Below are 24,195 nucleotides of genomic sequence, written 5' to 3' on the forward strand. Positions count from 1 at the left end.
GTCTTCTGAACTATGTCCCTCTGTGAACCACTGTTCCAAATCTATACTGACCCATTGCTCCTGGGAAAATTCAGGATCCTGATCAGGAGCAGGGGGACAGGGAGGCTCCCACTATTCCTCACCTGTGCAGCCCTCCTCAGCACGGTCCCTGACACAGAGGGACCATGAAAGCCCCTCCATATATTTTCTCGTTGTCTTCACACAAGTCTAGCAGGAACACTTTCCACACTCCCAGAAAAAGTGTCTTTCCCCCCTCTCCTACAAAGGTGCCTCCTGGCAGGTTTGCAAGCTGTATTCCCACCCCCATAACTTGGCAATCTTCACTGCCATAACTTGACACTGGAGGGTAAACAACATCGAGATGCAAGACAAAGGTGAAAAATGGAGTGAGATTTTGCAGGCATGGTGGGATCCAAGACTCCATTAGTGCCCCATTCCCTGGACACATTTCCTTCACCTCATTGTCAGCACGACATCCTAGTTTTGTTTTGTACACTAGGCTAGTTTCTGCATGCACTCACACATGGCCATAGTTCCGTATCAGAGCACCTGCTTTGCATGCAGAAGGTCACAGGTTCAATCTCTAGTTAGGAGTGGGGAAGACCTCTGGTCTGAAACCCTGGAGAGCTGCTACCAGTCAGTGCAGGCAATACTGAGCTAGGTGGACTAACAGTCTGAGCCTGGAGAAGGCACCTTCCTATTTTCCTTTGAGAAGGGCCATACTTGCATGGCAGGGGATCTATTTTGCATGCAGAAGGTCCCAGGTTCAACCCTCAAAATCCCCGGGCAGGACTGGAAATGTCCCCTGCATGAAACCATGGAGGACCGCTGCCAGTCAGCGTGGAGAATGCCAAGTTAGTTGGACAGCTTCCTATGTCCCTGTGTTCACTCCTCTCTCTTCCTCCATCCAGTCAAGCCAGAATTATTATCAGAGTTCAGGGACACATTCCAGCCAGGCAAAAACACTCAATTCTAGCTTATAATCAATTTCATTTGGATATCTATTTGGACACCCACCTGGCACCCAGTTCGTTTTGCCACGGCCTGATGATGACCAGCCCTTGGTAACATAGAGGCAGGCTCTTTCATTGGTGGCATCATTGCTGTGGAATGCCCTCCCAGCTGAAATGCAAAAAGCCTCATCGGTATTGGCATTCTGCCGGCCCTTAAAGACACACCTGCTTATCACCTTATCTCCTGACTTGAATCTTTAGCTGTGATTCCTGCATTGCAGGGAGTCGAACTCGATGACCGTTTGGGCCCCTCCCAACTCAGCCATTCCACCATTCTGTCTCCTGCTTTGTTTGTTAACTGTTACACTGTTTTAATGGACGTGTTTTAATTATGGAAGTAGTAAAGTAGTTTATTTTACTAGATACTTTATTTACGGGTAAATAAAATTTTCAGAACTGATTTTATCCTTGTTAGTTGGCTTTTATTTGTTTGTGAACTGCTGTGATGTTTCTTCTTGACATGCAAGGCACCAAATAAATTCCAATAGCAGTAGTAATAGTAGTAGTAGTAATAATAATAGTTTAAATTTGTATTGTTGGATTATTCTTACTGTTAATGCAAGCTGATGTTAAGGCAAACATAACTGACCTGTTACGCAAGTGCATTCTGTAATTTTATAAGCTGTGTGCCTTGGATGCTCAGCTCACTCTTTTCACATGATCTTTTATGTACTGTGGTCTTTTATGTCTTACGACTTTGTTGTTATTTTTATTGATTACAGCCTAGTAATGATTTGTTGTAATCGCCGAGAGTGATTTTTCTCTTTCTTATTTGCTGGTATTTTGAGAGTTAATGTTCTTGTGCACTATTATATTCGAAATGAATTGTTGAACGTTACTTCATTTCATGCGGGTTTATTTTGATGGCATGTGACTTATTTGCTTTGGATTGGATTGTTATCAGATGTGTGACCTTTGTTTGTATATTTTGTGCCTTCAACGGCTTGTACGCTGCCTTGCGTACAAAAAACACGGAAAGGCAGTGTACAAATTAAAAGTGAAATGAAAATGAAATGCTGATCTATTTATTTTCTTCCTGCGATACGTATACTTGAGTTCATAATGGCCTGGTTTGATGGCACCGTGTTTAGTAAGTGGTGCTGACTGGGGAGGGGAGTGGGGGTTGAGGAGCAGCTCTTGCCAATGATTGGCTAGATGTCGGGGGAGAGCGAGAGAGTCAATGAAACTGCCTGCAAACCCTGAAGCGCTGCACAGCGATCGGAGCCGGCTAGCAATGAGGAAGCATCTGATGTAGACTAAAGGCAAGGAGATGCAGCACCCTCCCATTAAACTCAGGATCTGCCCTTCTGTGCTCACTGCTGTGCACCGCTGGGATCCTTGAACAAACCAAAGGATCTGGTCTGCTGATGTTTCTGGGGGATTTTGGAAAGAAAGAAAAAACTTTGGCAGAGAGAAATTCTGCCTTCCAGAACTGCAGAAGACAGAGAGAGAGAGAGGAGGAGGAGGAATGATTTGAAGTCCAAAGATTTATTCTCGCAAAGGTGACTGCTAGATCTCTCCTTCTGAAGAGGCTGTGCCGAAGGTGATTTGAGCCTCATGGGTTGTCACAGAACAGCGCAGGGACTCCTGTAGACCGAGACATCGCAGCGGAAAGCATGGCTGCAACAACCCACGTTCAAGTGTGTGGCTTCTCCCTCTCTTCCCAAACTTCCAGTTAGAGCTTCTCTGCTTGAACAGAAGACCTGGACAAAGCCCAGGGCAAAGATCAACTTCTGTAGGAAGGAGCCAACAAGACATTGGAAATGTCCACTAGGACTCTTGGTAGGTCTTCTCCACCCCATTCCATTTAATGCTTGGTTGTTGGCCAATTGCGTAAAAGTGCAGCATTGCTGGATCAAACCCAAAGCCCATCAAGTCCAGCAGAGGTCAGCCAGATCCTGCCAAGAAGCCTACACAGATTCTTTTGAGAAGTCTACATTAGCAACAACTTTCTCTGTTCTGAAGGCATTCCAGGTTGCAGGGCAGAAAAGAGCAGGGGGAATTTTTTTTGAAAAGAGAGATTCTTCGGTGGCTGGGGGCCCTGTTTGATCCCTTCAAAAATGTCTGATCAGGAGATGGATGACTATGACATGGACAGCCTGTCTGACACATCGCGGATGATCAAGGGACTTCCACCTTACAACATGGATGATCAACTGCTGCCCATGGAGCGCCGTAGCACCTGCAGCTGCTGGGCCTGGACATGCCTGGTGGCAGCAATGAACTCTTTGGCCTTCCTCTTGAACTTCCTCTTGATGGCCACCATCTTTGCCATTGTGCTCCTGCCCACCATCGTGGTGGTCTACTTTGGGTTCCAGTGCCATTCCCGGGTAAGTGACATGCGACTCGCAGATGCTTCTGGTTAGGAAGCCCAATCCCTTACCTCGCACCAGGGGGTTAGGCAACGTGGTGCTCCCCTGCCCCATATAGCTGGGCTCAGGATGCAGGTGGAACTGTGGTCTAAACCACTGAGCCTTTTGGGTCTGCTGATCAGAAGGTCGGCGTTTCGAATCCCCACGACAGGGAGAGCTCCCATTGCTCTGTCCCAGCTCCTGCCAACCTAGCAGTTTGAAAGCACACCAGTGCAAGTAGATAAATAGGTACTGCTGTGGCAGGAAGGTAAATGGCGTTTCCAATGTGCTCTGGTTTCCGTCACGGTATTCTGTTGCGCCAGAAGCAATTAAGTCATGCTGGCTACATGACCTGGAAATCTGTCTGTGGACAAACACCAGCTCCCTCAGCCTGAAAGCAAGATGAGCATCACAACCCCATAGTCGCCTTTGACTGGACTTAACCGTCCAGGGGTCCTTTACCTTTACCTTTATAGCTGGACTACAACTCCCATCATTCCATACCACAGGCTCTGCTGTTTGGAGTTATAATCTGAGAGGCACAGATTTCCCACCCCTGGCCAACTGTTCTTAGAATGGCTGATAAGATCATAGAGTTCTCAAAGCATTTTTTCCTAGGGTGGTATTTTCCTGCATTAACTTTACCCATACATTTATAAAAGGATGGATGAGGCGGGCAGGACGTGATTACTAAATGGTGAAAGGTGTCCCCTCTGCACACTCCCAGATGCCCCATAGTCCGTGTTATTCTTTCACGTGTTCCCAGGATGAGTCTTTGCATTCAAACAAAGAGGCTCCAGAGATAGTGGGAAGGAGTTCCAACAGCAACTTGGCCCCACCAGATGTCCATGGACTACAAATCCCATCACCCTCTACTCACTGGCTATAGTGGCAAGAGCTGATGGAAGCTGTAGTCCAATAACATAATGGTGGGGGAAAGGACTACCTCTTTCCTTATGAACCTACCCAGACCCTGAGATCATCTTCTGAGGCCGTCCTTCATGTGCCTCCTCCTTGAGAGGTCCAGAGGGTGGCAACATGAGAACGGAGCCTTCTCTGCAGTGGCTCCCTGTCTGTGGAATGCTCTCCCCAGGGAAATTCACCTGGTGCCTTCATTATACACCTTTAGGTGCCAGGCAAAAATGTTCCTCTTAGGCATTTGGTTGATCCGATTTACATCCTATGACCTTTTAAAATGGGTTTTTTTGGGGGGGGGTATTCAGTTGCTGTTTTTATTTTTATTAGGTATTTTGTGGTTTTATATCTTGAATTTATTCTGTGAACTGCTCTGAGACCCATGGGTATAGGGCAGTATATAATTAACAACAACAACAACAACAACAACAACAACAACAACAACAACAACAACGGTTTCATTTTCCTTGTATTGGCAGGTTATGGCGGGTCTTTTATTTAAAAAAAAATCTTCTGTAAAACATTTTTCCTGTGCTTTCAGTTTAGCATGACGCTGCTTTAGTTTAGGAAGAACATGTTGGGTAACGGGAGACATCATAGAGGAGAAAGCAGCGTTGATGGCAGCGGCCTCTTCCCTTGCTTACAACATGCTCGGAGGCAGTGCTTCTTAAAACAGGAATGGGGATCTTCATGCCTGGGGGTCAAGTGTGGCCCTCCAGACCTCTCCAGCTGGCCCTTGGAACACTCCTCAAGCCACATACCCTAGTAGCCCTGCCAGGCTAGACTCTGATAAAGCCTCCTGCTTGCCTGGGTGGAAGCTAGAGAGGGGTGTGTTCGTGTGTGTGCTGAAGTGGCAAAGGTAAATCTTATGTTTGTGCCTCTGCCCACTTTTGCCCCTGGCCCTGCCCACCACTGCCATGTAGCCCTTGCAAATCTTCCAGAAGGGAATGCGGCCATCCAACCTCTGCTTTAAAATGTCCCTTCAAAGAAGGAGAGTCCCTCACCTTCCAAGCTATCCCATTCCAGTGGGATGGGATAGCTTGGAAGACAGCTCTTATTATCAGAAAGTTCCTCCTAATATTTAGTCGGAATCTCCTTTCCTGTTATTTGAAATCCATTGGTTTGGTTCCTACCCTCTGGGGCAGTAGACAACAAGCTTGCTCCATACTCCATTTGGCAGCCCTTTAGATACTTGAAGATGACTATCATATCACCTCTCAGTTTTCTCCTCTCCAGGCTAGACATAACCAACTCCTTCAACTCTTCCTCATATGGCTTGGTTTCCAGCGTGTCAAATTTCATTGTGTTAACGTATCATTATGTGTGTCATTTTGTATGTTTATGCTATAAACCGCCCTGTGATTTTTGGAAGAAGGGCCGTATATTAATTTAATAAATAACGATAATAATAAATAATATAGAAAACATTGGCTGGGGCCCATTGTGGGCTGGCAGGGCAGAATGCAGGGAGCCCAAACAGTGGGTGGAGCCAGAGCCAATGATTGGCTGAGACAGAGCCACTAATATGCAGAGGCAACTCATTCTAGTTCTGATGCTCAAGGCAACATTGAAACTAAGGAGGTCAAACACCAGCCATTTGGTCTGGGTGCAAGTAAGAAGGCAAGCAAATTGGGGCTGGCTGAGGACTGACTGAAGTTGGTGGATCAGTTAACCATCCTAAGGGGCCAGTCTCCACTGGAAACCAATGGGCTTACGAAGTAGCTTTCATGGTCGAAGTTAGAGTTCTGGAACAAAGCCAACACCACTTCAAGTTTTCAGCACCAGCCAGCAATGGACAGCGCCATTGACATTTCTCACTCTGTGGTTTCACATTCTTCTGTTCTGGCGGCTCATTCGGTTGCAGAAACCTGGCTGGACCAAAGCTCTGGCTTAGATGGGGTGTGAGAAGCTGAAACTTGGCTATGAAGAAGGGTGTGTGCACGCACGCACACAAATTTGGCTCAGTTCTCATTTTAAAGCCACTAAACGCAGCTGAACTTTCACGGGGACTTTTTGTTTTATTAATTGCAAACTGATGCAAAAATCTGACAAACTAATTTAAGGCTGGGAAAATGAGAAACGGAAATGGATAGATTGGTCCGTCCTTATGCTGAGCAGGATTCCCCTTTTATTGCCGAATAATGCCACTGAAATCATCAGGGCTCAGGAAAGCATTAGTAAACACAGCGAATCAGTGCGGTTCTATGCATGTTGATTCGGAAGTAAATCCCACTGGGCTGTATCAAACGAAGAGTAGAGTCGCAAAAATTAATGGACACAAGAAGAGCCTGTTGGATCAGGTCAATGGCCCATCTAATCCAGCATCCTGTTCTCACAGTAGCCAAACAGATGTCCTGATGAGAAACCCTCCCGCAGGACCCAAACACAAGGGCCCTCTCCTCTCCTGAGGTTTCCAGCATTTAGTATTCAGAAGCCTCCAACCGAGCAGGCAGAGAATAGCCATAATGGCCAGTAGCCACTGATAATAGCTTTAAAGTTGCCCATTCCTCCTTTCAAGCCATCCAGGTTGGTGGCCCTTCACTGCTTCCGGGGGGGGGGGGGAGCGAATTCCATAGCTCAACTACGTGCTACGTGACAAAGTCCTTTATTCCGTTTGCCCTGAAATCTAATGTTCTAGGAGTTCTAGGGAGAAAAGCTTTCCTCAATCTATGTTCTCCATGCCATGCATAATCTTATAAACATCTATCATGTCATGGTCTAGGATGCATGTGTTGGGGGACAGTGTTTATCCTTGAATACTCTCCAGAATCCTTTAACATGAGAAGAGCCTTAATAATAATAATAATAATAATAATAATAATAATAATAATATAATTTATACCCCACCCATCTGGCTGGGTTTCCCCAGCCACTCTGGGCAGCTCCCAACAGAATATTAAAAACACGATGAAACATCAAACATTAAAAACTTCCCTAAAAGTCAGATGGTTGTTTATTTCCTTGACATCTGAAGGGAGGGCGTTCCACAGGGTGGGTGCCACTACCGAGAAGGCCCTCTGCCTGGTTCCCTGTAACCTCGCTTCCTGCTGGGAGGGAACTGCCATGAAGGCCCTTGGAGCCGGACCTCAGGGTCCGGGCTGAATGATGGGGGTGGAGACACTCCTTCAGGTATAGATGAGGCCAAAGGCCCATTGAGTTCGGCACACTCTTCTTGCAGTGGCCAAGCAGATGCCTTCGGGAAGCCCACAAGCAGGCCCTGAGCACAGCAGCAACTCTCCCCTCCTACGGTTTCCAGCAACTGGAATTCAGAAGCATTACTGCTTCCAACTGTGGAGCAAGAGCATAGCCATCAACTCCAACATCATGCTTCCTGGGTCAGATGAGAGGTGTAGTTCAACAATATCCTGAGGGCCAAAGTGTCCCTACTCCTGTTGCACATTTAAGGAAAGCAAGCATGAAAGTCGGAGCCAGGATGTGGTGAGGAACGCAAATTATTATGCTATACATCACTTTAAAAAACAAAAAAGCCCACAAAAATAGCTTTGCAGTAATTACCAAACCTCTGTGACAGTCTGGATAAATACAGTAATGTCTTGGCTTGACAGGATCCTTCCCAGCACTGATTACTCATCGCAGTTTTTTATTTTATTGTCACAATATTTCTCCCCGTTTCCTCGCCACCCTCGATTCCCCCCCCTTTTTGCGAGCAGCTCTCCTGCTTTTGTCTGTGCTTGCCTTCACGCAGGCTGGAATCTCTTTAATTTCATTTTAATTAAGGCTGCTCCCTGCTAGATGCGGCCTCTGCAATTCGTCTATTCAATTAAACAGAGAAAGGAATTGTGCGTGTGTTTGGGGGGGGGATATCCGACCACCGGCAGCAACCGCAGAAACAGAATCCATGCTACACCCGTGGATCCCAGAGCGCTGTGCGGGCTTCCTTCCCAGCCTCCGCTGGACAACCTGCAATTTATTCAAATTGACAAACTAATTTCGTTCTCATTAGGTATTCCACACATGGGCTGTGCATGGATGCATAGCTCTCTGATTCTTCCGTTAAGGGGAGAGCTGAGAATATTTGGCTTCTTTTCTCCCTTCATCATTCTGCCTTGGGGCTCCTGAGGAGCTTGCGCTTGCTGGCTCAAGTTTTGATAGTTCTCAGATTACCCCCTCCCCCTGTACAACAGTTGCGGGGGGAACATAAGGCTCCCCTACAAATGTGGCCCTCCAGTTTTTTTTCCCTCTCTCTCTGGCCCTTGGCATTCTCCCCAGGCCCCTCCCTTCTCTCTAGGCCTTCTGGCAGTTCCTTCACTGCAAGAAGTGAGGTTACAGGGAACCAGGCAGAGGGCCTTCTTGGCAGTGGCACCCAAGCTTTGGAATGCCCTCCCATCCGATGTCAAAGCGATAAATATTATAAGACCTTCTGTAGACATCTGAAGTCAGCCCGGTATCAGGAAGCTTTTAATGTGTGATGCTCTGTTGTGTTTGTGTATTTTCTGTTGGAAGCCACCCAGTGTCAGGGTGCGTGCTGAGGAGGGCTGCACTGAGGAGGAATGGTGGGAGCCTCCTCCTCCCCCCTGCTCTTAATCAGGATCCTGAATCTTCCCAGGAGGAGGAGGACAGTATAGATTTAGAACAGTGGTTTGCAGAGGGACATAGTTCAGAAGGCAGAAGCTGGGAAGTACTGGACGGGGAACAGCTAGGAGGAGGAGAACTGGGAGAGAGAGGGTTAACAGATTCACTGTCTCTGGAAAGTATTCATCTGCTCAGCCCAAGGTCAAGAAGAGCAGATAAGGTAGCCGCACAGAAAGCACAGTGGTTGCGAGATCAGGTTACAAGATGCGGTAGTGATGTGGGTGACTAGGGAGGAAGTGGGTGCAACCCTTAATTGGGAGCACCTTCATTCCGAGGAATGGATTCTTTGTTCTCTCACTGTGATCATTAAAGTTTCTAACTGGTAACAAGACTCCTTATCTACTGCCAAAGGGGGCGGGGGAGGAAGCCAATTCCCGGAAGCCAGACACCCAGTCAAATGGACTGGGTACAAAAAAATTATTATTATTATTATTATTATTAGCCATGACCTTCACTGGCTCTGGGAGGTCTCTGTTCCAGCTTTCCCCTCCTTCAGGTGCCCTTTGCAGAGTGACCGTGCTGGTGAAACCGGGATCCTTTTCCAGCCTCTCACCCACCCACAAATTCTTGAGCCTCTGCAGCTGCCCGCAGCTCTTCAATGATTAAAGACTTCCTTTCTCCTTTTATCTTTTCGGTTACTCTTGAACTGATTTAAGAGCGTCTGCGCCGAAGCAGCTTTGAGGCACTAACTTAAATAAAGTGCCTGAATGAAGGTGTTCAAATGGCCTCAGTGTGCGGTTTTGCTTCGTGAACAAACCCTGGGATCAAGGGGGTATAAGGCAAAGCCATTTGTGTGGCCCCGTACAGCTCGAAAAGCAGGCTCTCCTACAGGGCCGAAAGCACAATTTGTTGATCGGGAGATTAATTGCGCATTGATTGCTGCTGCTGATCCAGCCCTCGCCTGGGAGACGGTTGTGGTTGTTTCCTTGAGGTGGCTTTGCCATCATCGAGGAGCCAGATTGCTCAATTGGGCATCCAAGAGCGTCACTGGCTAATAAAATGAACAAATGAGATGGGTTTTGCGGCAATCAGTCCCTGCGGAGAAGTAGCTGCATTTGTTGCTTGTTTTCCACGCGAATGGAAATTTCCTTACGATAAGCAAACCAGCCATTTCTGGTTATACACGGGTTTTAAAAAGGGAGGGAATATCTCTATTTCCCTGATTCAGTTCCATTGGAACATGAGAATCTGCCTTATACTGAGTCGGTCTATCTAGCTCAGTATTCCCACCTTCAAATATGGGACACTCCCAACCCTACCTGGAGAGGCCAAGGATTGAACCTGCAAACCTTCTACTTGCAAAGCAGATGCTCTGTCACTGAGCTACGGCCCTTCCCTGAAGATATAGGAACATAGGAAGCTGTCGTATACTGCAGTATCTCAGACCCTCCGTGTTCCTATTTTCCAGGGACAGTCCTGGATTTACAGAAGCCATCCCGGTTTCTGATTTGATCCTGGAATGTCCCACTTTCCCTTATTTCCATCAAGCCAAGGAGATAAAGTAACTATACAACCTTTAGGAGACAGCTCTGTATACCGTGTTTCTCCTAAAATAAGACACCGTCTTATATTTTTTTCCGCTCAACAAAACACAGTATGGCTTATTTTCAGGGGATGTCTTATTTTAACCATGTCGCATCGGTACGCTGCATAGCCACGCCTCCCCAGGCTGTTTTAATGGGAGGTACCATGTCACTATGGCTTATTTTCGGGGTATGGCTTATTTTTGGGGAACGGCTTATATTTCGCAAATGCATAGAAATCCTGCTATGGCTTATTTTATGGCCATGTCTTATTTTAGGAGAAACAGGGTAGTTTCATTAGGTTCTTATATATGTTGGAAGCTGCCCAGAATGGCTGTGGCAACCCAGTCAGATAGGCAGGGAATAATAATAATAATAATAATAATAATAATAATACACCCCTATTTTCATTGGAGAAATGTTGGAAGGTATGGTATCTAGCTCAGTAGTGTCCATGCTGACCGGCATGTTCAGGATTCCAAGCAAGGAACATTCCCATAACTGTCTGGAGTTCCTGGGATGAAACTGGGTCCTGCCACATGGGAAGCAGGTGCTTTACCACTGAGCCACGGGATGTGTGATGTGGAAGAGTCCTGAGTGCCAAACAGAGAGGCTTGGCGGCCATATTGGTTCCCTCCCTGTGTGTGTGTGTATGTGTGTGTGTGTGTCAGTGCTGGATTTACGTACAGTGGTGCCCCGCTAGACGAATGCCTCGCTAGACAAAAAACTCGCTAGACGAACGGCATTTGCTAGCAGAAGGCTGCCCCGCAAGACGAAAAAGTCAATGGGGCTGCCTCGCAAGACGATTTTTTTTTTTTGGCGAAAACTAGCGGTTTGCATTGGTGCTTCGCAAGACAAAAAAAATCGCTCTACGAAGACACTCGCAGAATGAATTATTTTCGTCTAGCGAGGCACCACTGTATAGGCTAAACAAGCTATAGCTTAGGGACCCACTCACTTGGGGCCCCCAAAAAAATTTAAAGGAAAAAAAAACCTGGATGTACATAATTCCAAAATATAAGATAACAAAACAAAACAAATAAAACCTACATACAGCAACAGTGGCAAATGGCTTTAGATACCTATTAGGTCCATAAATTACCATATAGCATATATTTAACACAAAAAACCAGCGACAATTTGTTGTTGACAAAGGACAGCTGGACATATAAAGGGCCCCATTACCTTCAGTAGCTTAGGGCCTCATCGAACCTAAATCCGGCCCGTGTGTGTGTGTGTGTAGATAACTAGATAGATAGATACAGTGGTACCTCGGGTTAGAAACGCTTCAGGTTACAAACACTTCGGGTTACAAACTCCGCTAACCCGGAAATAGTACCTCGGTTTGCGAACTTTGCCCCAGGATAAGAACGGAAATTGCGTGCCGGCTGTACAGCGGCAGCAGGAGGCCCCATTAAGCGAAAGTGAGCCTCAGGTTAAGAACGTTTTCGGGTTAAGAACGGACCTCCGGAACGAATTAAGTTCGTAACCCGAGGTACCACTGTAGATATATATATATATAGAGAGAGAGAGGGCGCACCTGTCTCCCAAGGTGGGTTTTAAGGCAGCTTACAACATCTAAAAACAACAATACAAAGTAATAGGAGCAAACTAGTGAGAAAGAATGAATAAAATACATAGAACACATTTAGAATCATCAATTAAAATATAGTTTGTCCTGGCAGCAGCCGATCATCAGTGCTTTGCTTTTTTAAGAAAAAAAAAGGTGCCAGTACTCACCAAGGGGTTGTTACAGTAAGTGCCACGTTTTAAACCTTTTTTGGGAGTTGCCAGTACTGAGTACCCTTGAGTACCCCACACACCTTACTGGGTTGCCCCAGCCACTCTGGGCAGCTTCCAACATAGATAAGAACGCAAATCCCTATACAGGATTGCCTTCAGATGGCTTGGAGATCGGATAACTCCATACCCTCCGACATTTCTCCAATGAAAATAGAGATGTCCTAAGGCAGGCACATCCAACAGGTAGATCGTGATCTACTGGTAGATCACTGGACATCTGTGGTAGATCACTGGCTCCCCCCAAAGAAGCTCAACAACTTTGGCTCCCCTAAAAAAAAAGCTCAATATTTTTGCCCTGTACCCCCCCCAAAAACTGGGGATTTCCTTCTCCCTTAAAAAAAGGAAACCTGAACAACTTTGATCTGAATGCCTAAAAAATGGGCCTTCCTCCCCCCCAAAAAAGCTGAACAACTTTGACCTGAACCCCCCCAAAAGGGGGTAGATCACTGCCAGTTTTTAACTCTGTAAGTAGATCACAGTCTCTTGGGAGTTGGCCACCCCTGTCCTAAGGCAAAGCGGGACATTCCGGCATCAAGTCAGAAACTGGGATGGCTTCTCTAAATCAGGGACATCCCTGGAATATAGGGACACTAGGAGGGTTTGCTATCAATCCAGCTTTCCACCTACCTACCTAATCTATTTATATCTCGAGAGAGAGAGAGAGGTATGTTGACGATGGCAAGTTTAATTTCCCTTTCCCCTTCCCTGCAGAACTTTCATACTTTTGCATTTGGCTGAGCAGGTTTGTCAGGTGTTTCAGCTGCATTAATAACCTGTTGCGCCTCTTTGACCTGCAGGGAAAGTGGGTAGAAAGAACAACAACAAGCCATGCCTCCCTTTCAAACACAATTAGCTCTTCTAAACACAGCTCCCTCTCTCTTCACTCAAAAGAGTAAGGGAATAGCTCGATGCTGTTTCAATCTGTACAGTCTCTGTGTCCCTCACTCCCCCCCCCCCGTTTTATTTTATTTTTTTAGCTTCCTCCTTCTGGTTAGCGCTGACATTTTCTCAGCCACAGAGGAGCAAGACTGCCTACCTCGTTGGGGTTGTTTACTGTCAGTGTTCCAAGGAACGAGAAAGCTCTCCAAGATTTTATGGGTCCTAATTACCTGTCATGCAGGAGATCCCCCCCATCATCCACCATCTCAGCACATCCCGAAAGCCTATTGTTAAGGAGCCAGAAAGGTGTGGAGAAATGTTCAGGGGGGCTGAAGCAACTTCCTGGAGAAGAAGTGGCATGATGTTTGGGGGAAATAGGAAGCTGCCTTATACAGTCAGACCGGTGTGTGCGTGTGTGTGTCCGTCCATGTAGCTCAGTACTGTCTACACCAGGCACCCCCAAACTGCGGCCCTCCAGATGTTTTGGCCTACAACTCCCATGATCCCTAGCTAACGGGACCAGTGGTCAGGGATGATGGGAATTGTAGTCCAAAACATCTGGAGGGCCGAGGTTTGGGGATGCCTGGTCTACACCGACTGATAGAAACTCTGCAGGGTTTCAGACAGGGATCACACCTTGGAAAGGACCATTAAAGGCCATTTGTTTGGACTGGGTAGTCTTTCTAGCTCTGCTGTGTCCTTTAGATCTACTGTTTGGTCCTGATTTCTGGATTTGCCCTCCCCCCCCAAGCTCCAAATCATGGTTTCCCCCTTTGCTCATTCTTCCTTGTCCTTTGTCTCCTAGCTCCTTAGTGGGTTGTGCAAACTGTTATTCTCAATAATTCCTTTTTATAGGGTAGGGGGCATTGGCTGGGGATGAGTTTATGGAGCCAAGTGGACAGTGGCCCACAAATGTTTGGGAACTGCTGGATTCTTTTCTTTAGGCTTTAGTTTTCCTTCTCCTTTTTATTTTTTAAAAAGCAAGGGGGGGGGGAACGTCAACCAATGCCCCCTCTCCGTTTAGCAGTTCCACTCTCAAAGCTTGCCTAATTCTCTCTCTAACAGCTCGGTCATCCTGTTCGAAAAGGGTTATCCAAATCTTGGCTTTTGTCCACTAAATAATGTTCTCTCTACGTGCTTTCAGGCTTTCTTTTCTTTTCTGGGCCATTTTCAAAGCAGAGGGTGGCGAAGAAGGAGAAAGCTTTCCTCTCTTCCTGCATTACGCTCTGCCTGACGAGCAGATCCTTTCGCTGGACTAATGGCTAAAGTAGGCACTAGGCAGCCCTGAAGAGGAATCAGTCACGATGCCTTCAAGGCCGCCTTTTCTCCTCATCTGTCCTTTTATTCTGGGCCCCTTTCCAGACCCTTTTCATTTCATTTCATTATTTAGATATTTATAGACCATGCTGTTCATGAAAAGAAACGACAAGACAGCATAGAACGTGCTAAATTACAAGAAGATCATTAAAAAAAAAATTAGAAACTGGTTGGGGAGAAAGCGGAAATCACATTTCAAAGCCCTGCCTGAGTAACACAGTTTTCCGAGAGAAGCGAAAAGGTAAGGCAAGGATCATTCTTGCCCAGCTTCTACTGACAGGGAGTTCCACAGGGCAACACCTTCCACACCAGTAAAGGCCGACTGAACCTCAGGAGTGTGGGGACCCAGAGGATCTCAACGACCAAGGTGGAAAATCAGGTGGTCGTTGAGGCACTGCACAAGAACCTTGAACCTGCTCAAAGTGATGGCCAGCAGAGAAGTAATATGTCACCAGTATCCTGCTCCTGGGACCAGTGCGGCCTCTGCATCCTGCACTATTTGCATCTTCTGGCATGGATACAAGCAGCAGAAGTTGGATGGCCGTCTGTCTTGAATGCTTTAGCTGAGACTCCTGCATTGCAGGGGGGTTGGACTAGATGATGCTCAAGATTCCTTCCCACCCTATAATTCTATAATTCTATGGCAGCCCCACACAAAGCACGCCCGTTGTGCCTTCGGGGTGGCTTGAGCTCATGATGTTATACGCAATCGCACTTTCGGATCTGTCTGCCTTGACCTCAGAGCTGTCCCCTGGCCTCACCCCTCACTGGCTCTGTTTCATACCCTCCTCGAGTGTTTTGGCCTGACTGGAATGTGCCTTTAAACTCCCACAATGCCTCTTGCTTGCCAGGACAGAGAACAGAGAAGGCGTTTGTGAGCATAGTGTGGAAGCCAGTCTGAGGCAGAGGGCCTTCTCGGTAGTGGCGCCCTCCCATCAGAGGTCAAGGAGATAAACAACTACCTGACATTCAGAAAATACCTGAAGGCAGCCCTGTTTAGGGAAGTTTTTAATCTATGATATTTTAATGTATTTTAATATTTGTTGGAAGCCGCCCAGAGTGGCTGGGGAGACCCAGCCAGATGGGTGGGGTACAAATAAATTATTATTATTATTATTATTATTATTATTATTATTACGCTGAGAGCCAATGAGAGCCAACGTGGCATAGTGGTTAGAATGCCAGACCAGAACTTGTGAGAACAGGGTTCAAATCCCCACTCAGCCAGGAAGCTCACTGGATGACCTGAGGCAAGCCTCTCAGCCTGATCTACCTCACAGGGTTATTGTGGGGATTAAATGAGGAAGGTGGGGGGGGGAGCATGTACCCCACATTGAACTCCTTGGAGAAAAAGGTGGGATATAAATGCAACGAGCAAGCGAACAAATTAATTAATCTGCTTGGTCACTGTGAGAACACATTGCTGGACTAGATAGAGCTCTTATTAGGGTCTTATATCTCGCCTGCTGCCCCCTAGCAACATCTCTAACCAAGTCATGCCTCAACCCCCCCCCCCCAAGTGGCTAGAGAAGCTCACAGTTTGTGCAGGGGCTTAGCTGCTGGGACGTTTCTCAAGAGGAGTCACCTCAGGAGAGGTCAGGGAAAATCCAGCTGCGAGCTGCTGCTCTTTGGGGTCAATTTTTGCAATCTCCCAGTGCTGCGACACTCTCATCCCGTCTTGTGATCGATTATGTGCCCCCCCCCCCAATATTTTATTGCAGTTGGCACCCCTGAATAAAACCAACAAGTTACAGAGGAATTGACCAGAGCCACCAAGAAGCTGTTGATACAGGTTAGCTGAGGAAAGAAGCAGCGGAAACACGAGGAAACACGATGCGAAATAGGCATTTGGGCGACATCTGTTACTGGTTATGAATTTGCATGAATTTGTAAAGCGCTTCCCCTTCTCTCCAGCTGGGGGCAGACTTTTGAGGAGCTTGCCCTGCTGCTCCTACCTATCAATCAATCAAGTCTAGCTTTGATGCAGCATTCAGAGTCTCAAGGGGAGATCATCTGAAGCAGATCTTGGCTGTCTACCCTTAAGGATGCTAGCTTGCCCTTTTGCATTTCAGTTGGGCTTTTTGTTCTTTGATCTAGCCTGGCGCAGCTAACAAGGGGGAAAGAAGTCACCACCGCTTGGCTCTTTGAAAAGGGCTCCCTTTTGTCTGATGACTTTCATCCTTTCCCTTTTCTAGCAAGGGCAGCTCATAGCTGTTGACGAAACCTCTTGCCAGGATGAATGGCCTCGGCAGTGGAAAATAGTTCTCATTAGACGTCGCGGCATCAGTAAAAGAACTTTGAAAGCTGCCTTGATGGACTCTTGGTCCATCTAGCTTGTGTTGTCAACTCTGACAGGCTATCTGCGCCTCCATGGGTGGAGGCAGAAATGCTTCTGAATGCCAGCTGCTGGGAACAACGGAAGGGGAAAGGGCTCTAATGAGCATGTTTTGCTTTTGGGTTTCCCACAGGCATCTGGTTGGCCACTGTGAGAACGGGATGCTGGACTACACGGGCCATTGGCCTGATCCAGCAGGCTCTGCTTGTGTTCCTATGGGTAAAGGTAAAGGTAAAGGGACCCCTGACCGTTAGGTCCAGTCATGTCTGACTCATCTCGCGTTACTGGCCGAGGGGGCCGGCGTACAGCTTCCCGGTCATGTGGCCAGGATGACTAAGCCAGGATGACTAAGCCCAGTGGGAAGGTAAACGGAAATGCCGTTTACCTTCCCACTGGAGCAGTACCTATTTATCAACTTGCACTTTGATGTGCTTTCAAACTGCTAGGTGGGCAGGAGCTGGGACCGAGCAATGGGAGCTCACCCCGCTGCGGGGATTTGAACCGCCGACCTTCTGATCAGCAAGCCCTAGGCTCTGTGGTTTAACCCACAGCGCCACCTGCGTTCCTATGGGTAGGGGCTCCAAAAAAGGGAGGAAGTTTGAGAAATTGCTCCATTAAGTCGTTTTCATTTCCTTCTCTCTAAGCTGAAAAGGCACAAACGCTGCAATCTTTCCCTATCGGGCGGTTGCTCCATCCCCTTGATCCTTTTCAGCTGCCCTTTCTGGAATTCTCCCCCTGCCTTGCAACATCCAATATCCTGGTGCTGCGGACGCCTTTCAAATCAATGCGAGCCCATTCGGCAACCTCTCCTGCGGTAGTAAAGGAGGACAAATATTACAGCCCTTATTCATTTGTTTTGGGACAAGACAAGAATTTCCATTTCTCGCCGGCCTCTTGGGTGACAAAAGAAACAGCAGCAGCAGCAGCAAGCAGCCTCATTTGGACTCAGACGGTTTTAATTTCAGGCTGAGTCATAAAGCGCTGCTCATAAAGCCAGCATCTGTTTCTTTGCTCTGTGTGATTTGCAGCCGAAGGCGAAGCGAAGGCACGCTGGCCATGGAACAAGAGAGCAGGCAAGACAAAAGGCCGACAGGCTCTGGTGGGCAGGGCATCAAGCCTTTCAATTAGCAAGCAGCAGAAGGCAATGTATAGAGGGTTGGGAGCTGGAGGAAGATATCCTTTTTCCATTCATGACATGGAACAGCGCTTCCATTCCGCTGCAATCCGCCTTCTTCCAAAAAGTCGACTATTCACTTCATTGTTGGCTGCAGCAAAGCCACGTGATTAATCACGTAGCCTTTACATTATTCCACCCCGTTCATCTCATTGCAAAGGAAACACAGTGCAAATGGGCAGCGAGGGGGAGCGCAATCAATTATGTACCATTTGCATACTGGAACGAACAATAACAGTGGTCACCGATTGTATTTGCTGGATTGATTTCTGGTGCAGACATGGAATGAATAAGTGAAAATCAGATGTTTATTTACTTATTGGATTTATAGCCCATATTATTTTCCAGGGAGCTCAAGGTCACACACATAGCTCCCCCCCCCGCCTGTTTTTTTCTTCATGTACAGCCCTGCAAGGTAGGTCAGGCTGAGAGACTGTGACTGGCCCAAAGTCACCCAGTGAGCTTCATTGATGAGTGAGGATTTGAACCCTGGTCTCCCAAGTCTTGTTCCAGCACTCTAACTATTATACCACACTGGCTCTCTGTTTCTGTTGGGATTCTCCATTATCCCTAGTGGTGGTAGAATCATAGAATTTTAGGGTTGGAAGGGACCCCAAGGGTCATTTAGTCCAGGCACCCCCAACCTTTGGCCCTCCAGATGTTTTGGACTACAATTCACATCATCCCTGACCACTGGTCCTGTTAGCTAGGGATCATGGGAGTTGTAGGCCAAAACTTCTGGAGGGACGTAGGTTGGGGATGCCTGATTTAGTCCAACCCCTGCAATACTGGAGTAACAGCTAAACAATCCCTTCAGATATTTGCAGATGGCAATCATATCGCCTCCCAGCCATCTCTTCTCCTGGTTAAATACACCCAACTCCTTCTCACTGCTGTGTCCTTCTTGCTGCCCTCACCTTGCAGGTATCCTGGTTTCCCCCTTGGAAACTCAAACTGTTACTTGGAAACTCAAACTCAAAACTGGAGGTTGGATAGTTTTACAGCAGGTAAAAGCACAGCAGAGAATGTTTATGTTGCTCCAACACTTAACACTCTCCTTTAAAAAGAAATTAATATATTTATTGAAAGTTCAAAAAGCTGTACGCCAGCTCCCTCGGCCAGTAACGTGAGATGAGCGCCGCAACCCCAGAGTTGGACACGACTGGACCTAATGGTCAGGGGTCCCTTTACCTTTTTATATGTGCACCAGACATGGTGAGACACAAACAAAAAAGAGAAAAATAAAAAGAGAAACAGAACTTGTGCAGAAAGGAAAACCAAGGGGGGAGGGGAACCCCCCAAAACTGTATGTTTTACAAGGTTGTTATTGTAATTCACCGGATTTTAACCTATTAACAGTATTTGTAAGAATGGATTCCAAATTTCATTGAATTTGTCCATGGCAAGTCTGTGTTTATATGCAAGTTGTTCATATGTTGCGAGTTTGTATAAATCTTCAATCCAATTGTAGAAGGGAGCCGCATTTTTATTTTTCCAGTTTATCAGTGTCAGTCGTTTTGCTGTGGTATTTGGCACAGAGAGTCTACTCGTATTGTCCTTTTGTAAGATTCCATGTGCTGGGTATATAATTCAAGAGGATATTTTGCTCTGTAAATGTAAGGTTGTTCCGTACAGTTCTGTTGATGGTTTCAGTTACCTCCTGCCAAAAATCTTTCAATATAGGACAATGAAAAAAACCCATATGTTTTAGAGAAGCGTTATCCCTATTGCATCTCCAACAGTTAGATACCTGAACTCTACTTTTGAAGGGAAGGGGAGCCCAGCTGTTTGCAGACTCAGTATTGCCTACACCAGGCATGGCCAAACTTGACCCTCCAGATGTTTTGGGACTACAACTCCCATCATCCTTAGCTGACAGGACCAGAGGTCAGGGATGATGGGAATTGAAGTCCCAAAACATCTGGAGGGCTGAGTTTGGCCATGACTGACCTACACTGACTGTCTGCAGCTCTCCAGGGTTCCAGAGAGGGATATTCCCCAGCCCTACCTGGAGATGCCAGGGATTGAACCTGAGACCTTCTGCATGCAATGCAGGTGTTCTATTACTGAGCTTTAGAGACTTTAATGTCATTGCCCTTTTGAGGAACCCCCAAGTCCCCTTGAGCAGAACTGGGAAGCCATCCAGGTGAGAGCTGTCACCTGAATCTCCCGCCGGCCTGTTCCCTGGGTAAGAGCTTGAGGAGCTGTCACCAGGCCGGGCAGACATAATGGATAATTAAACCTTTAATCTGATGACTGCTAGCTTCTCTTGGCAATTTATCAGGGCAGGCTGGCAGGCTGGAGATTGACTATACAACAGGGGGTTGTTGGGGGAAAGAAGAGGCAGAGCAGCCACATGGGAACTCAATCTGTAGGCAGTTTCATTTTGTCATTTCATTTCCCTTTATGAGATTGAAGTCGATGGATGAGCCCAAGGAGCAATGGCTCATATAAGCTCACTTATTTCCCCCTCCTGGTTTTCTTTTCAAACGAGGAATGTTTGTCATGCTGAGAAACTTGACTCCATGATGACGGGCTTGTGGTAGGATCCTGGGGCATTAAGGCAGGGGTGGTGAACCTCAGGTCTGGGGGTGAGGTCAAATGTGGCCCTCTGTCTGGTCCTTGAGACTCCCTGCCCAGGCCATGCTCCTCAGTGGACCTGATTTGCACCTATTCTAGAGGTTCTCCCTCATTGGAACATTGTCAAGGAACCAGCCAGCAATAAATCACACAGAGTAAATAAGGTTAACTCTTTATTTTATTTTATTTTTAAAAAACAAGGCTGCTTGGGGGAGCCAAGCCTAATGAGCACAACTCTTATTGGTAGGTCTTGCCTCAAGGAGCCAGTTATGAAGGCTGAAGAAAGCTGCCTAAATTCCCTCCTCTCCCAGGTACCTTCCCAAGCAATCTGAGACTCCTCTCTCTCCTCTGCCCTCTTCATACCTCTTCTGGTCCTGGGATACCAGGGTGGGTGGGAGGGGAACTGGTCACAGCAGGAGGGGGAAACTGCCTGGCATCTTCACCAGCCTGATTCATCTCTGCCTCTTGGCCTCCCTCCTCTCTGGTTTCTGATTCTGGACTTCTCTCTGCCACCCAGCAAGGTTCCTGGTTGGGGTGGGTGAGATGAACCCACGACTCCCAAGTTCTGGTCTGGCACGCTAACCATGGCATCACACTGGTTCTTCAGTACAGCTGGGAATGTCCCATGCTTGAATCCTTGGAGAGCCACTGCCAGTTCCCAGCTAAACAGATTGATGATCGGACATGGCCAAAGGAGACCTTCTGGCGGTTCCATCACTGCGAGAAGCAAAGCTACAGGGAACCAGGCAGAGGGCCTTCTCGGTAGTGGCGCCCGCCCTGTGGAACGCCTTCCCATCAGCGGTCAAGGAGATAAACAACTACCTGACATTCAGAAAATACCTGAAGGCAGCCCTGTTTAGGGAAGTTTTTAATCTGTGATATTTTAAGGTATTTTAATATTTGTTGGAAGCCGCCCAGAGTGGCTGGGGAGACCCAGCCAGATGGGCGGGGTACAAATAAATTATTATTATTATTATTATTATTGTTGTTGTTGTTGTTGTTGTTGTTGTTGTCACATGTGTTTGCTAGGACCATAGGAAGCTCAGAAATTCTTGCTGGATCAGACCAAAGGCCCATCGAGTCCAGCATCCTGGGTTCACTGTGGCCAACCAGATGCCTCAATGGGAAGACCACAAGCACACTTGGGAGTCCCCAGCAAATGATATTCAGAAGCACCCCTAGTTGCACAGTAGAGCATCAGCTTTGAGCTGGAGCCGCAGTTTGTTGCAAGCTTGCTTCATTTCTAATTTCCTGCTTGGCCGAATATAAACGCTACCCCTTGAAGCTGCCTTTTCACTGGCAAAAGTGAGGGATGTGGTTGGCATGGAGGGAAGGAGGAGTGGCATCCGACTCAGGTTGCCCCTCATCACTGCTCATCAGTTGAGTCTCATCTTTCCCCTCCAACATCAGACTCCATTTCTTTCCCTCCCCTCCGGCTCTAACAGTATCTGTTCAGTATTAATTAACCCAGAGAGGGTGCGAGACACAAATAACATCACCTTTTTGACATCAGGGTGTAGAGAAGCGGTGAAAGGAGTGGGGAGAACTGAGTGAAATGAATGCTTTGCAAATGGTGAATGGCTGAAAATTAATTTTCGGTGAGCAAAGTGGTGGCTATTAGAGTGGCTATTATCTGCTCAGGGGCAGAGCACCTGCTTTACATGCAAAAGGCCCCAGGTTCAATCCCTATAGGTAGGTAGCTTATAGTTCTCCTCCTCCCCATTTCCTCATGGCTGAGTAGGGGATTTGTTTGTTTGTTTGTTTATTATATTTATATATGACAGTTTTTCTTCCAAGGAGCTCAATTCTGGGTCATTCCTTTCATCTGGAGAAGAAGACAATTCCAAGCTGATCTTGGCTTCCCAGAGAAGCCTTGGGGAGGTGAAAGGATGTGGATAGTTGGGATGCAAGCGTCACTCTTTTCTGCACATGTGATACACAGCCTGTTACCAGTGTAACAGAGAGCCAGTGTGGTGTAGTGGTTAAGAATGGTAGACTCGTAATCTGGGGAACTGGGTTCGTGTCTCCACTCCTCCACATGCAGCTGCTTTGTGACCTTGGGCTAGTCACACTTCTTTGAAGTCTCTCAGCCCCACTCACCTCACAGAGTGTTTGTTGTGGTGGGGAGGAAGGGAAAGGAGAATGTTAGCCGCTTTGAGACTCCTTCGGGTAGTGAAAAGCGGGATATCAAATCCAAACTCTTCTTCTCTTCTTCTTCTTCTACAGCAGAAATACATCACAGGTGGCTTACAGCAGAAATCCTGTTTGCCAGGATACCTGATAATAGTCACTGATTGCATTACCTGGGCAGCTTGGCCATTCTTTTGTGATTGTTAATACTTTAGTTCCTGAATCCAGGTCACAGGCTCACCCTATTCATACACGAATACGCCCTTAAGACAGGATTTGCAAGCAAAAAGACAATGGGAAGACTTTCCCATTTCTTTTCTCCTTGCAGAGGAATATTTGAGGTCAATTTGGGAGAGTCAAAATGGCTTCAGGATTGCTCTCCTGTACTATTTCAGACACATGGTTTATATACTGTATGTATGTGTTTGCCTTGTACATTTATGAACGTGTAATTTTTATTTGAGACCTTAGAATTCGGGTAACATTTCCAACTCTACGATCCCATGATTCAATAGGCGGCCTAGCAGGGCCGTCTTAAGCATATCCGGCGCCGTGGTGCAAAGCTCCCTCCGGTGGTGTCCCCCTCCCCGTTTCCCAGTATTTTAGGGAGGACAGTGCTGCCGGTGGGGCTGGAGGAGGCAGGCAGCGGCTGGAGGGCAGCTCCTCCGGAGGGGAAGAGGTGGAGGCTGGACGTGGCGCCTCCCGGCTCAGCTGGCCACTTTGTGGTGCAGTGGCCACAGCAGACGGAGGCTCTGGGTGCAGTGCTGTTTCGGTGCGGCATGGCAGAGGCGGGTGAGGGTGGCGAGCTGATGCCAGGAGGTGCCACGCCCAGCCTCCACCTCTTCCCTGGTGCCCTCCAGAACATGGGGCCCTGGCACCCCACGCCACTAGCTTCTTTGGGTAAGACGCCCCTGTGGCCTGGGTAACACTGCCCTGCTCCCTATTCTTTCCCCTTCCCACAATGTCCGCCTCAGTTTCTGACTCGGTCTCTCTCCACCCCCTTGCAGGTGCTCCACTCCACAGCCTCCTACTGCAAGACCATCCTGGATGACAACAGCTCCTCCGCCCTTATCATCCTCGGCTTCGTCATCATGTCTCCGCTGATCGTGGTGGCTATGGCCATCTACTGCGGTCTGGTCAGGCGTTTCCGCCTCTTCCTGTGCTTCCAGCCTTGGGCCCGGGCCGTGTACAAGGGTGTGAAGTGGCGGTGGTACGAAGATGGGGGGCTGTGCGGCTGCACCAAGGAGTGGAGCAGCCAAGTCAAGGCCTGGGTTTAAGCGTTTCCTGCTCCTTGGTCTGCCTGCCAGCACACCCCTCTCTCCAGTCCTCCAAATCTCATTTTTCCCGTAAGGGCGCAATGAAGAAGCAGGCAATGGCCAAACCCATCTAAAAGAAATTTCCATGGCTTCTTCTCCTTCCACCAGGGGGCGCTGGGCCTCCAATTGATTCTGGAACTTTCCGTGAGATGGCGCATCTTGCTTTCACCATGAACACTGAGGTTCATCTTAGGGCATGAATGTGGGGAACATTTTCAGCCAGAAGGCCACATCTCCTGCAGTGCAACCTTATGTGGTGGGCAGAT

The 24,195-nt window shown here is 47.6% G+C and overlaps 1 protein-coding gene across 1 annotated transcript; it reads left to right on the forward strand.

Moving 5' to 3' along the window:
- Nucleotides 1–3,002: 3,002 nt before the first annotated feature.
- TMEM88B (transmembrane protein 88B) lies at nucleotides 3,003–23,978 on the forward strand. Its single transcript, XM_033158941.1, has 2 exons — nucleotides 3,003–3,343; nucleotides 23,621–23,978. Exons 1-2 carry the CDS (start codon nucleotides 3,074–3,076, stop codon nucleotides 23,888–23,890), a joined length of 540 nt encoding a protein of 179 aa, XP_033014832.1. The 5' UTR covers nucleotides 3,003–3,073; the 3' UTR covers nucleotides 23,891–23,978.
- The last annotated feature ends 217 nt before the right edge of the window (nucleotides 23,979–24,195 follow it).

This window comes from Lacerta agilis, chromosome 8, assembly GCF_009819535.1.
Source record: "Lacerta agilis isolate rLacAgi1 chromosome 8, rLacAgi1.pri, whole genome shotgun sequence".
Lineage (NCBI taxonomy): Eukaryota > Metazoa > Chordata > Lepidosauria > Squamata > Lacertidae > Lacerta > Lacerta agilis.